This window comes from Artibeus jamaicensis, unplaced genomic scaffold (assembly GCF_021234435.1).
Source record: "Artibeus jamaicensis isolate MK-2021 breed Jamaican fruit bat unplaced genomic scaffold, CSHL_Jam_final contig_525, whole genome shotgun sequence".
NCBI classification, from domain to species: domain Eukaryota; kingdom Metazoa; phylum Chordata; class Mammalia; order Chiroptera; family Phyllostomidae; genus Artibeus; species Artibeus jamaicensis.
Window position 1 is genome coordinate 1345001 of NW_026521874.1, and position 14074 is coordinate 1359074.

At 61.9% G+C, this 14074-nt stretch overlaps 1 protein-coding gene across 1 annotated transcript in view; it reads right to left on the reverse strand.

Moving 5' to 3' along the window:
* The window catches only part of TMEM132C (transmembrane protein 132C), a 142627-nt gene that overhangs the window by 10203 nt on the left and 118350 nt on the right, over positions 1–14074 (reverse strand). The window contains exon 5 of the mRNA XM_053669604.1: positions 2957–3100. Coding sequence (XP_053525579.1) covers positions 2957–3100 — 144 coding nt within the window. The remainder of the gene's footprint in view (positions 1–2956; positions 3101–14074) is intronic.

The window sequence follows — 14074 nt, forward strand, 5'->3', positions numbered from 1 at the left end:
GCCCCCGGGTCTCAGATGAGCAGGCCCGAGCGGGTCCTTGGCTGCATTTCCAACGAGGCCCCAGGCGGCGCCGCCGTGGGGCTCTGGGGGCCACACCCGCAGACGTGCTCCCTGCTGTGCGTGGTGTCTCCACGGCAACTGCGGCCTCCCTCTCAGTCAGCCTGGGCTGCTCTGTCCGAACGCCACGGACTCGGGGGGCCCACACGGCTCACAGTTATTTCTCAAAGTTCCAGCGGCTGGGGGGCCCCAGATCAAGGTGCCAGCAGATCCTGTGCCTGGCGACAACAGCCTGCTCTGGGCCCTGGGGGACACCTTCTCGCCGAGTCCCCCCCACAGAAGGGGCGAGGGAGCTCGGGGGTCCCTCTTATCAGGGCACTGATCCCACCCACGAGGGCCCCGCCCTCACAGACTCATTGCTTCTCTACCATCAGCACAGGGGAAGGACCTCAACACGGGAAGTGGGGGAGACACACAGGCGTTCGGGCCGCGTGTCACCCGTCCTGCCACTACTGTGCTCAGTGGTTCTGAGGCTCTGCGTGTCCTCTGTGCGCTGACGGCCCCCCACACCCGCCTCCGACGTCTCCCCCCGGGAGATCTACCAAGGTCACACCTTCCTGTGCTCAGAAGTCAGCCTCCTGCTGGAGTTCTGTTTTCTTCTCGCCCCGAAGGGGACGGGCGCTGGAGAGAGAAGCTAACATCGGGGACAGAAAGGCCAGAACTCCACGGCTCCTGGGCCAAGCCTGGGTCCGCCCCGCGAACCGACCCTCTCCGCTCAGGGAGGCGGCCTCGCTCTGCGTCTGCGACGGGGGGGTGGGGGAGGGTCCCCCACTTCTCGCTCGTGGGCCTCCCTGGAGTTCTCGAGGGTGCAAACACCTCAGAGAGCCTTTCTCCGACGTTTCTGACATTGCGACTCCCCACCCAGCCCCTCGCCTGGCTGGACTCCTCCCTGTGGACTCCTGGACATTCGACCCTGTCTGGGTGACCTGCTGGTTTTGGCTGTCTGTCCTCTCCACAAGGAGTTGCGCCGTTCTCCTCGGGGCTGGAGCCCAGTGACCGAAACCTGGCACACAGTAGGTGTTCCAGAAATGCAGGTCGAAAAGAAATGAATGAGGCAGAGCTTGTAAACAGGGCCCTGGGTCCCACTGGCCCAGCCTGGAGTTTCGAAAAGGCCAGATTTGTTCCCAGAGCTGCAAAGCCACTGCAGTCCATCTGGTCACCAGCCTGAGCCCTGGAAGCAGCTGGGTGTTCTGCCCCGGCGTCCTGCTGGTGTCAGAGACTGGACTGGGGGGCTCAGGGGACTAGAGGGGTCTGCTGGGAGGGACAGGGGCTGAGAGCGGCCCCCAAGGCACCCCTACCCACCAGAAGGCTGCCTCAGGCCTGCTGTCTCCTGGCTGTCCACCGTCACCGATCGCCAGCCTTTACTGATGGCTTATGTCACCCTTCTCTTAGTTTCCATGTTTGGAGGTTGTTCTCAGCAAAAGGCGTGCAAAGCGAGAACTCGCCCTGTGGGGAGCCGACCTGATTTTCCATCTGGGGGTGGGGTGGGGGCGGGCTGCCGGGCCGCTGGAGAGCCTGCTGGGCGGTGGCTCCTTCGCACAAACAACACACAGTCCCTCGATGGAGAGCTAAGTGGGCAGGAACGGTCTCAACATCCCCAGGGCAGAGCGTTGCCAAGGCAACCGCAGCCGGCGGCCTCAGTGAAGACAAAGGTGCTCAGGTGCCGGTCTCTCCATGCCCCCAACACACACGTGTGTACCTGTGCCTGCACACACACGGGAGTGTGTGTGTGTGTGTGTGTGTGTGCAGGCACATGTCCCTCGGGCACAACACAGCCCTGCGCCGAGGGCTCGAGGTCAGCCAGGGCCGTGGGCAGGGTCACGGGGACAGTCTCCCTGAACGCCCACCGTGGACGAGAGGTTTTTGTCTGGGTCGCATCCAGGTTCTGAGTGAGGAACTGAAGTCACAGAGTGTCTGAGATCACACGGCCGGCAGGCAGCGGGGCAGGACGTGAACCTGGGCCGTCCTCCCCAGCGCTGGGCTCTCGGCCGGGGTGCCCTCGGCCTGGTGTGGGTGGGTCACTGTGGATTCTGTCCCGTCTCTTCAACTGTGGACGCGCTTCGGTCCCTCCAGAGCAGCTGGTCCTGGGCCTGCTGTGGGCTGGGACCCGCCCTCCGTCCTCTCGTCTGGAGGGAGCCGGTGGCCCCTCCCACACCTTCCCCTCCCCCCTGGGGCCTCCAGAGGGGCGTCGCAGCCCAGGTCCCTGGTGCAGTGTCCGCACTTCTTCCCTGAGTACAGGGCATCGCAGCGACTTTTCCACCTGACGTGGCTTTGAATGAAGCTCGCAGGGAGGGGGTGTGGCTGAGCACCCCACTGTGACCCTGTCTGCGCCCCCCTCCCCGTGCTGTGGCCCCTCGCAGGGATGGCCGACCCAGAGCCCAGGGGCCAGGCGGACACGGTGGCTTCGGCAGCAGCCCCACAGACCGAACCCTCACTGCAGACATATTTTTAAATTGTTGCCCATGGAAAAAATAAAAACATACAGTTGGCCGTCAAGACTGAGAAACGAGGTGCCTTGCACCCGAAGTGTCCGTTTGTCTGGAAGGGGCGGTGGCACCTACTCGCGTTCCCTCTCGGCCACGAGCGGCTGCAGCTGGGCAGGGGGTGCGTTTCCAGAACAGGGCACGACTGACTCGTGGCCGAGCTCCCGTAAATCACCGGTGTGGCCGCTGGAGGCACCTGGGGTCACGCCATGTCCCACGTGTCCGATGCGAAAGGCCAGCCGGGTGCCGACACCAAGAGACGGAAGAGGGACTTCGAGCGCGTGGCGTGCACACAAGGAGACCGGTTCACCGTCGCGCACACACACACACACACACACGCACGCACCAGGCTTACCTTCCTCAGTGAGCGGCACGCCCAGGGGACGTCCGGTGCACACGGGGAAAGAGTCACTTACTTTGATGACGTCCTCGTCTGCAGACTTGCATTCCACGGACTCCGAGATGTCGGTCACCGCACTGTTCTCCTCCACGGACACCACCCTGACGGGCAGGGTGACTGTCTTCCCGGTGAGTATGGCCGTGTTCAGAAGCTCCGTGTCCTGCGGAGCAGCAGACAGGGCAGGGTCAAGGGGCAGGCCTCTCGGGACATCACAGGTGTGCAGGCCAGACACGCGCCCGAGGGACCCGGGCCAAAGGGCCGAACTTCGGGGCGGTCTCCCGAGCACGCTGAACAGGCTACCTGTGGTTTATTTATGGTCGCCTTCCTAATTCCCCACAATAACAATAAAAATTTGATTGTCTTTGCAGAACCCCACAGCAGCGGGGTTTGGGTGTGAGCGGCAGAAGCGCAGTGTGAGCAGGAAGTGTGAGCAGGAAGTGTGAGCAGGAAGTGTGAGCAGGAAGTGTGAGCAGGAAGGCCCTGTGGCCGGTGGAGGGGTGCTGCCCCCAGGATGCCTGTGTTCGCAGCTCCGGAACCTGGGACTGTGTCCCCGGCGTGGTGAGAGGACTCGGCAGAGTGATTCAGGGCCTGGAGATGGGGAACTGCCCTGGCGTATTGGGCGTGGGCCTGGCAGAACCACCGAGCTCTTGGGGCAGGCGGCCGGGAGGGTCAGCGGAAGAGAAGATGCTGCCGTGATGGGGTGGGGGTCAGGGGGTCCCAAAACCAGGAGCCAGGTGGCGTGAGTGGCAGCTGGAGGCTGGAACAGGGACAGATTTCCCCAGATCCCTTGAAGGAGCACAGCCCTTGGACACCTTGACTTTGGCCCCATGAGACACCCCTGACGTCTGCCCCTGAGGATGGCAGCAGCCCCGTGTTCACCCGTGGGCGGCTCCTGCTCCCGGGACCAGGGCAGACACTGGAGGAGCCCGCAGCACAGCGTCCGGGACTCAGGACCCAGGAAAGAGTGGCCGCTCGCCAGGGTAAAGCGCAGGGAGCCCTTCCGCCGCCCGGCCCCTGAGTCACTGGGCTCACCACTGAAACTCTCCGGAGGGGGTCTGGCCGACTCACTGGGGCCCAGGCCCCTCCCTTGTCCGGGGAGCATGGGCCCCCGGCCCGACGGGCCTGCCAAGGCCGCCCCCCCCCAGGAAAATGGCGGGAGACAGACGGACAGACTCCCATCAGACAGACGGCGCAGCGAGAGGGCCAACCACTGCAGCGCCGCAGTCAGGCGACTTCCACCGTGCACATCCACCCCACCTTCGCGGTGAACGCCAGCCTGCCGGGGCTTCTTGTATCACGCAGACTTTCAGGAAAGCTGCCCTGCCTTCCTCTGTCCCCCGTGGGAGCTCGTCCAGCACAGCTGCAGGGACTTCGGCTGGTCCTGCTCCCCTCGAGTTCAGGCCACGTGACTGGGTCACATCTCTCCTGCCCGTTGTGATTTGCGCAATGACGGAGGGAACGGCTTCTCTCTCGAGACTGCGGATGCTGCCTGCTCGAACCTTGGGAATCCTTCCTCGGGTCCCCAGGAGGGTGACACGGGGTCCATAGCTTTGAGACACTTACGGGCCCCCCTGACCTTGGAGCTGATGTCTCCCAAAGCCCGACCCGGAAACACCCCTTGACTCAGAAGAGAGGGCTTCTCAGTTCTTTTCCCGGGGAAGCTATCGACTCAGAAACAACCTTTTGCATTACACCAGCGCTCAACGGGAATGGCTGTCCGTCTGTCCGTCTCTCGTCACCAGGGAGTCCCAGGCCCTGAGCAGTGAGCGAGTCTCCTCTGCCAGGCGCTCTCTCCGGCACTCGGGGCACCTGCAGTGGGGGCCGTAGTCGGGGCAGCTCCCGCACCGGCGGTTACAGATGCTAAGAATACCTCGGGAGTCCCCCAAGTCCAGGTCCAGTCTCAGGTTCATTACAGGCAACGCGCTCGGAGCTCAGCCTCCCACTTTCTCTCGCGGAACGGCCTTTGGCTAATGGCTTCATTACAGCCGCACACTCCCTCCTGGGTTAATGATGAGCTTCTGGGCCTCGGTTGCAGCCTCCCTCCCTCCCTCTCTCTCTCTCTCTCTCTCACACACACACACACACCCTATCTAACACATCCTGGCCCTAAACTGAACGACTGTTAAGATCAGAAATGGTGGGGCTAGTTACTTCTAACTGAATGCCATCAACCCAGGGAACTGGGTGCAGGGAGCGCAGCCTCCAGGGCCACTGGCTGAGGACCTAGGTGACGGTCCCCGTGTCCCGATCCGGTTTTGCTGAGTGTGCGTCCCCGTGAGCACCAGGGCTCTGGGACCCTGGCTTCCACTCGGGGCCGTGCCACACGGCTCCCCCCATGTGACCTCGGTCCCACCCTGTTTTTTAGAATCTTCATCTCTTCACGTGACCAGTCGGGGATCAGGCCACGCCCTCTGGCCAGCTGTCCAATCCTTGACGACCACGGAGCGTCACCCGCCATTTAGTGGATTCCTACTGTGTCCCAGGTGTGCTCTTCTCGCTGGGTTACAAAGTAGCGATGACGGTGGTGACAGGTCCCCGCTCAGCAGAGGGGCAGGAGCAAGCAGGTGATTCCGACATCAGTTTTCACCGGGACCCTGTCACTAGCTGGTGGCAAACACCCAGCTCCCGGTGGCCTAAGCAAGGCAGGACCGACTGCCTTGGGTGGTAGAACCCGAACGTCCGGCCCCTGCCGGCACCTTGACCTTGGGCTTCCCTGCCTCCAGCAGGTGACAAACGGAAGTTCTGCTGCCGGGTCTGCGGTTGCAGCGTTTTGCTACAGCATCTTCACACGCCCTTGGGCGTGACTTCGGAAGGAGGACCTTTGACGCGTGTTTGACCCAGCTGGACCTGGAGCGACAGGCGTGCCGGCCAGGCGGTGGGGGGCCATGGGGCTGGCTGTGTGGGAGGCAGCCCTTGGTCTGGGCTCCAGGGGGCGCCGGAGCACACCATCCACACCGGTCCCAGCCGCAGGACCGTGACCGGGCACCGCTGTCACTCGAGGCCACCAGCGTGGTTCCATGGGCACCCTCTGCTCTCGCCGCCGCCCCGCCCGGCGCGGAGGGCGCCTGTTCTGCCGGAGTCCGTGACGTGAGGCCCTAAATCACTGTCATTTCCGACCCGCGCGGAGCCCGGGGCTTCGGAGGAGACTCCGCTGCTCTTCGATTCTCCCTCATAAATGTAAATTGGTTTTGCCACTTTCTATAGTTTTACAAATCCTATTTTTAATTTTTAAGTAAATACAGAGCACAGCACTACTTCTGGCGCGTGGGAAGGCGGAGGGCCGCCCGCGAAGGGGCTGAAACCGTGTGAGACCGGCCGGCGGGACGGCACCGCACCCACGGCAGGTGCGAGCCCCAGACAGAGACTCGTGCAGGGAAGAGAGGCGTGTGCAGGCGTGTTCCACACCGGCCGAACACCCATCTCGCCCACTGGCCTGGAGAGCAAGGGTAGTGCCGCCACAGCCACTTCCGGCTCCTTCCCGGGGACGGCCACAGTGTCGCCGCCTCTTCTGCAAACTCTTTGCCGCCAGCTCTTCCGTGTGCCTCCTGGGTTCTCGGGCCGTGAGGCTGCTGGGGGCACCCCCGCTTCCGTCTGTGACCCTGCCGCAGGGGCCTGTTGTATACACATCGGTGAGCCAAGACTGATCTTTACAGGTGTTAAGGCTCAAAAAAAAAAATACTGACAGAGATGGAAGCAATACAGGACTGAAACCTACGCCTGGCGCGTTCACCGCGAGCCCTTGAGAGAACACCCTTGCTGTTGCCCGTGCAAGCCGAGCATTTGCCTGAAATTGCGGGCTCTCGCTTTGTCCCCCGGGGCCTCCCCGAGTCCTGTGGCGTCCAGGCCACTCTCCCTGGGACATCAGTGTCCCCGCAGGTGTGAACGCCCGTGGCTGTCCCCGCAGCCTGCCCGTTCAGCTGTCACCCCCTCTGACTCACTGCTCCTGGCAGGGCTTCCTGCGGGTGCCCGGGGCCCAGAGGCCCTTTGCAACTCGGTTGGCATCACAATAATTTGCGTTGTACGTGGGGGACCCCGAGGCTTTGTCCCCCTGAGAAGTGACGCCCTGAAACACAGGGACTCCGGTTAAAAAGGCAGGGGTGTGGGAACTGGGGCTCCGCTTGCGGTGGCTCGAAATTGACAGCTGTGACTGCTTTCACGTGGCCACAGCCTTGGGTCCCGGGCGCCCGTCACCCCCAGGAGGGGGACGGGATACTTGAAGAGTGAGAAGCCTCTGCGATTGGCCTTCGCAGACTTCGGCATGGTAGAGGACACTCCAGAACGTCCGCTCCCGCAGGAAAAGAACACGAGTAAAAAAATCCACCACCATCTCCTCCTGACCGGCCGGAGCAGAGGAGGTCAGGACAACACGCCACGGGGTGGAAGAAGGACGCCTGGGGCAGCTGGATGGGCCCCGGTGGGTGTGGCCAGCACAGGGAAGGGTGAGGGTCCCGTCTGGCTGGGAAACCAAGAAAGGAGGGCCCGGCCGCTGGCCTCCGGGGCCCAGATCCCGGAGGCCCGGGCAGCCCTTCCACCACCTGCGTCCTGCTCCGTGGCCTCCAGTCCTGCCCACTCTGGGCCGGGCGTTGCCGTGGGAGCAGTGGGTGCACCCACCTGCTGAGGGGCCCTCTGGGAAGAGAGGAGAGAGCCCTCGAGGAAGCCCCTCGCTCAGTGCCCGGCACGGACGTGGCTGCTCCACGACCACCGGCCCCGTCGTCCTCGGTCCGGAAAACAGACCCCGAGAGTCAACCCTGAAGTTCAGTTTCAGTGTCCTCCGTCACCACCATCAGAAAGTGAGCGCTTGACGGTCACTAATTTGGAAACTAATCTAGCATCACTCGGAAGTCGATGCATTTAATTAAACCTCCCAGTCGATCAGGAGGGGCCAGCGGCAGGGCTCGGGGGGCGGCAGGAACGGGGCTCCCTGTGGTTTCCGAGCCCGGAAGCTGGGCCCCAGGCTGTGGAGCCGGGAGGAGCGTGGGCTGCTGCTGGCCCCTTGGGGGTGGGGATCTCCGATCGGCCTTCCAGGAGGGAGAGATGAGGACCCCTTCCGGATACGGAGGGGGAGGGCTCCCCCAGGTCCTGCCTCTGCACCCCACGGGGAGGCCTGCTCTGCCTGAGGACGCTCTGCAATGCGAGTGCACTCTGGCCCCCCTGGGGGTCCTTCCCTCCCTCCCGAGCCTGGAAGGCAGCTCTGAGTCTGGAGGGGGGAGCAGGAAGGAGGCAGCGCACCCCCATTTCCAGAGGGAGAAGGTTCAGCACATTGCCGAAGCATCCTGACCAACATCAGCAGAGAAAATGGGGGTCCCTTGCATCCATTCCCCTGAGCAGAAAGTCCCCCTCTCTCCTTGGTGGAAGCTGACTCTGGATTCTCAGACAGGGAGACAAGTGTCCAGGGTGGCACCTCTGCAGAGGCCAGGGCAGGTGGCTGTTTCATGTCTACGTAGCAATGATGAGGATCTCCATCCGAGTCCCAGAGGTGGCCCAGTAAAGGCAGGGGCACCGAAAATAAAGCTGTTGGGTTTGAAGGTAATAGAGACTTCAGCTATTGTGGCTGCCAACTCAGTACGGATTCTCTTCCTTTTCCCTAGTAACCGAGCTGTGACTTTTTTTGGGGGGGGGGGGTGGAGGAGTACCCAGCTCAAAGACTAACCTTCCCAGGCTCCTTTGCAGCTACGTGTGACGAAGATCCGGGAAAATGGCTCTCAAAGTGTGGTGCCACACCCAAAAGCATCTCCAGGGAGCTTGTTACAAATGCACATTCTTGGGCCCCAGCCAGGACCCACGGAGTCAGCAAGGATGGAGGTGGGGCCCATTCACCGCTGTTTTAACAATCTCTCCTCGATTCTGATGCTGAACGGTTGAGAACCATTGTCAGTCCAAATATAAGCAGAAATATTATGCAGCCCTTTAGGAAATCCGCTTAATGGGAGCTGGATTCAGTCAGTGGAGATGTTGTTTCCCTGCTCTGGCTCCCTGGAATACAGATACAATCGCTGGAACTCAGCAGCCCTTTTGGACCATGAAGCAAACTTGCCCATGAAAACCACTTCCTGAGGATGGGGTAGAAAGAGAGGAGATGCCTATGTCTTTGATGACTAAGGGATGCCCATGGATTCATTAACATTTGTGAGATAAGCTTCCTTTGTGTTTTGGCCACTGGTTTTCTGTACCTCCTGAGGTTCTTTCTCGGCGTGCCAGAGACGGCGGGTGAAGACTGAAACGTGGTGGAATGGCGTGCAGCATTTCCAGGTCTGGGTGCTGGGTGGCCACGTGCGTTTGGGAACGGCAGGGAGTGGCGGTCATCCCAGTTCTTGGCTGGGGGTCACGGCGGGGGCGTCTGTTGAGCAGGGCTGTCAGCGGAGCCAAGCAGAGAACAACAATTTGGCCGGATTTACAGCAGCAGCAGAAGGGCCCTCAGAGGATGCTCCGCCTTCCCGGTTCCACGCATCCTCGTTAGGAGGAGCCTGCTGGCGTGCTGATGAGCCGGGGGCTGGCGAGGAGGGCTCCGCATTCGGGGCAGATGAGCCCAGAGCAGCGCCATCTGATTAACAAGCTGACTTCGTTAGGTCTCAACCAGCCCTTTCCAGAGTCCTGTGATTAAGAGTGCATTCTGTGCACAGGCGCTGCGGGGCGGCCCCTTGGAATCCCACCTGCTGATGTGGCTTCCTCTCCCGCCAGGCTGTGTGCAGACGCCCGGCCCCGCCGCACGGCTCGGGCTAACAATCTGTTTCGTCGGCAGGAGGAGAGGGAAACTTCGTCAACCGCCGGCAGCGGGCACACTGGGCCCACTTATCTGACCACCCCACCTCCTCTTCTCCTAATGAAATGGTCCCCAAGAATTCTGCATGTTTTGTTTGGGTGGGATTGGTTTAAAAATGCTCGGGGAGACGCTGAGGGGGAAGTGCGCAGCCGACGGGGGTGTGCAAACTGGCCGCCCGTCATCTCCTGGTTGCAGTAGCTTCAGGTTCTGCGGGAACAGCAAGGACCAGGGGGCGGAGAGGCAGGGCGACCAGGGGAGGGGACCGTCCCTGAGGACGGCTTTCCCTTCCTCACGTGACAGGGAGCCCGAGGACAGACCTCCACCAGTGGCCTGGCAGGGGCACCCGTCTCATGGCCCTTCTCAGGGCCATGCTCTCCTCTGCCATCTATTTGAAATTCCTCCCGGAAATCGCAGTGCAGAGAGCACTGGACGCGTCCGCCTGCAGCTCTAGAAGTGGAAAGCACTTGGTGCCCCCAGCAGAGTGCGCTGGGCGCTCAGACGTCCCAGGGGCCACCTCTGACGAATCGCTGTGGCTCGGATTTACCACCCGTGAGGCGCCAGGCGGCGAGCACTCCCACTCAGGCCGGCCATCATCATTACAGCCACCGATGCTTTCGCCTATTAGTTTTCTAGGGCTGTGGCTATAAACCATCACAAACCGGGAGGCTTTGAAACAACACAGATTTGTTCTCTCTCAGTCCCGGAGGCCGGGAGCCTGAGACCAAGGTGTGGGCAGGCGGGGCCGCGCTCCCTCCGAAACCCGCAGAGGAAAATCTTTCCTGGAGTCTTCTGGTTTCCGTGGTGGCTGGCTGCCCTGGGTGTCCCCTGGCTTGTAGACACATGGCCCCTGGTGTGCCTTTTCTCCTTTGTGTGTGTCTGTGTCCACATGTCCCCTGGCATAAGGACCCCCACTGCATTGGGTTAGGGCCACCCCGAGATCTCGGCTCACGCTGATGTGACTGGCAAAGACCTGGTTCCCAAAGAAGGCTGCAGGCAGAGGTGTTGAGAGTTCATCTCAACTTGCCTTTTTCGGGGCAGAATGAAATCCAGAACCGGCCCTCCATCCTTTGCGGAAGACGTTCGCGAGAATTACTGCCCCGTTTGACCTTCACCACGGCGGAGCAGAGAGGGTTGAAGTTAGTTCAGGGGAGGAACTGAGGCCAGAGGACGCAGGTCTGACCCCTGAAGTCTCCTGCAGGCCAAGCTCTCCGAGGCAGGCTCCCTCCTTTACATAAAACAACCCCTGTGAGCCAACGCTGAACTCGGGCAGTCAGCACCGTCCTAACTGGGACAGTCCCAACCCCGCCCCCAGCCACCGCCCAGCCCCCCACGACCTTGAATTTTCCAGGGACTGAATCTTGCTCCAGGCCTCTCTGCGTGTACCGCGTCTCCGCTCCCCCCACAGCCCGACCAGGCGGGCCGAAGGGTCACCGGGAGGGGAGGAGAACTTACGCCACGGCTGCCGAGAAGTGTGGAGGTGGGTGCGGAGCGTCAAGGACGACGGAGCCCCGAGCTGATCCCCTTGCCGTCTGCCAGCCGCACCCCTAAACCCACTGAGAATTAAGCTTAGGAAAGCAAACCCACACGCGCACAGAAAGAAAGCTGCCCCTTCAGAAAGCCCCCCGTTTGGCACGACGCCACCCTCACTGTCTTCAACCCGAAGGCGGCCCCGGGTCCCTCTGCAGTCACGGCCTCCCGTCCCCGTCCCGCGTCTCCCGGCAACCCCTCATCGGCATCCTGTCCCGGCGGACTTGCCTGCTCTGCACGTTTCCCAGAAATGGAACCACACACCACGTGCCACCCTGTGTCTGGCATCTCTCATGCAGTGTCATGTTTCGAGGTTCCTCCGTGTGGTGGCAGGCGTCAGAGCCCGTTCCCATTCCCGGCTGCGTCACGGGGCTGGACTCCCCCTCCAGATGCTCTGCAGCCGCTGTGACCTTTTCGCTGCACTTGAACCTGACAGAGCCTTTGCACATTCTGTTCCTTCTGCCCAGAATGCTTTTGCCTCCACCCTCAGCTCCCTGGGGTTGGGTCATGCATCACCCCCACGCCTACCCCTCCCCATCACTGTTCCGGGCCGGGTGCTCCAGAGCACGGCTCCCCCGTGAGACCCTCGTGTTTCATTTCAGCTGTGGGGTGACATCTGTCTCCCTTGAGGTGGAAGGTGCACGAGACGACATCATGCCTGTCTTGTTGACGCCTCCGTCCCCAGGCCTGGACCAGTGACTGCTGACAGGAGACACCCACAAACGCAGGGACAGACGAGAAGAGACAGGCTGCCTCAGGTCTTTCCAGTTTCAGGTCCGAAAGCACGTGGGGGACGGGACGGGAAGGAGAGGGCTGCCGGAAGGTGGCCCTGGATTAGGTAGAAGGAGTGGAGCCTCGGCCTGCTTCCCTCGGGCAGGCCACAGAACATCCAAGGGGTCGTCGCCTGACCACACCAGCTGTGCAGACGAGGCTGTGGCCTTGGATCTGGCAGGGAGACGGCTGCGGGGGCACTGAGACCACAGCCCAGGGCCATGGAGGCCAAGGGCACCAGCTGGCTCAGGATTGGGACCCGAATTGTCCTCAGCATCACTGGGCAGCTGGGCAGCCAGGAGCTGCTGCAGAAAGTGTGGGGGGGCAGAAGCCCCGAGAAGGGCTGCAGGGGACCTGTCCTCCGCGGGCCGAGGGAAGGGGAGGTGAGGGCAGAAATCGGGGCACCTGAGTGGCGCTTTGCACCTGCGCACCTGAGCTGGTAGGTGGGGATCTCGCCCTGCAGCCAGTCTGCTTTCCGATGGGTCAGCCTTCCGCCTCTGGTCCCTTCTGATTGGGCGGCACCTTTGCTGTGCCATTAGGCAGAGCACCCGCCCATCAGCCCTGTTTCCGCGGTGGGGGGCGGGGGGGCGCACGTGTTGGCCACGAAGGTGCCCTAACCTCCTGTCCGGGGTGGTCCAGCAATGACATTTTTTAACCTTTAAAAAATTAACCTTATTGGGGCGACACTGGTTAATACAATGGCATGGGCTTCAGGTGCAGTGGTGACTTTTTGTGAGAGTCTCACCAGTGTCTTCATCAGCGGGTGCCCGGATGGCCAGACACAAAGGCAGCTGGTGTTACGGAGTGACCCCGAGTCCAGCCTGCGGGTTTTCGACTGCGCAGAACTCTGCCCACGGCGTCGCCCATGCGAAGTTCAACGCACGCCTCGCCCCCTTCCCCACCGCTGCTCCACACCCCCGCCGGCTGCCCCCGCCGGAGGGACGCAGCCCCAGGACAACAGACCAGTTAGCAGATCAATCCTGGGAGAGGCGGCTGGTCTCCAAGGCGGCCGAGCACACGCGCCTCCCTCCCCGAGGACCCGCGCTAACAGCTCTGCGGGCTTGCGGTAACAGGCCCATAATTCTGGGCTCTGTCACGGCGGGGAAACTCAACTCCCACTTCATTTATTTCCCATTCGCTCACAGCGCAAACCGGGGTGCCGGAGCCGGGCCGCCCTCACCCGTCAATTTACCTCTAATACGAGATGGAGATGCTATTCCAAATGCTCATTTAAAACGAGAAAGCAATTCAATTGAAGAAGGCCCGCATCTCCGCAAGGTCCGGCGCTGCAAATGAGTTATTACCCGGGGCCACCCTTGGGGACGTGGCATGCGGCGGAATGTGTGGCGTCAGGCTCCCAGACAAATGCCACATTTTTGCCACCTTCTTTACTGTCAAACGGTGCTCTTTTCTGGCGGTCTCCTCATTCCTGGAGCCCTTCCCCAGCTCAGGAGACCACTGGGACGCATGGGGGGGGTCTGGCAGGGTCAGAGCTGTGAGGAGTGAAGTGCAGAGATCTTTCTTGTGTTGTTGTTTATTCATTATTGGCCTGTTTTCCCCACGGGCAGCTGTCACCCTACCTCGGCCCCGTCCTGTACGTCCTTCCTGCCTCCAAAGCTCAAGTGCCTTTCGGTCCCGTGGAAGTTGCACCAGTGCCATCGCTAAGAATCCAGGGGGTTTCAAAGGCCAGTTCCGAAGGTAGAGCCGGCTCCGGCCACCTTCTGCAGGGACAGCAGTGGCCTGTGGGACCCTCTGTCACCAACAGCACACATGCAGCGTGGAAGCACCTCAGGTGCCCCCACCTGGGCTGCCTTCCTCTGCTCCCTGAGCCCCCTGAGACCAGGCAGCCGATGAAACGTGACAGTGAGTGATGGGTGTCCCTCCTGGGTGACCCCCGTCGGGACCCATGGGCCAGCCCTCTGCCTTCCCTCTGCCTGGTGGGGCCACCTGGGGCCGTGGCGCAGGCTGCTGGGAGCTGAACCTGACTCAGAGTGAGTCTGAGGAACAACCCAGGCCGCGTGAATCCCAAGGTTGGCAGGTCACCCAGAGTGGCCAGGTGTGGAGCCCACCCGGACA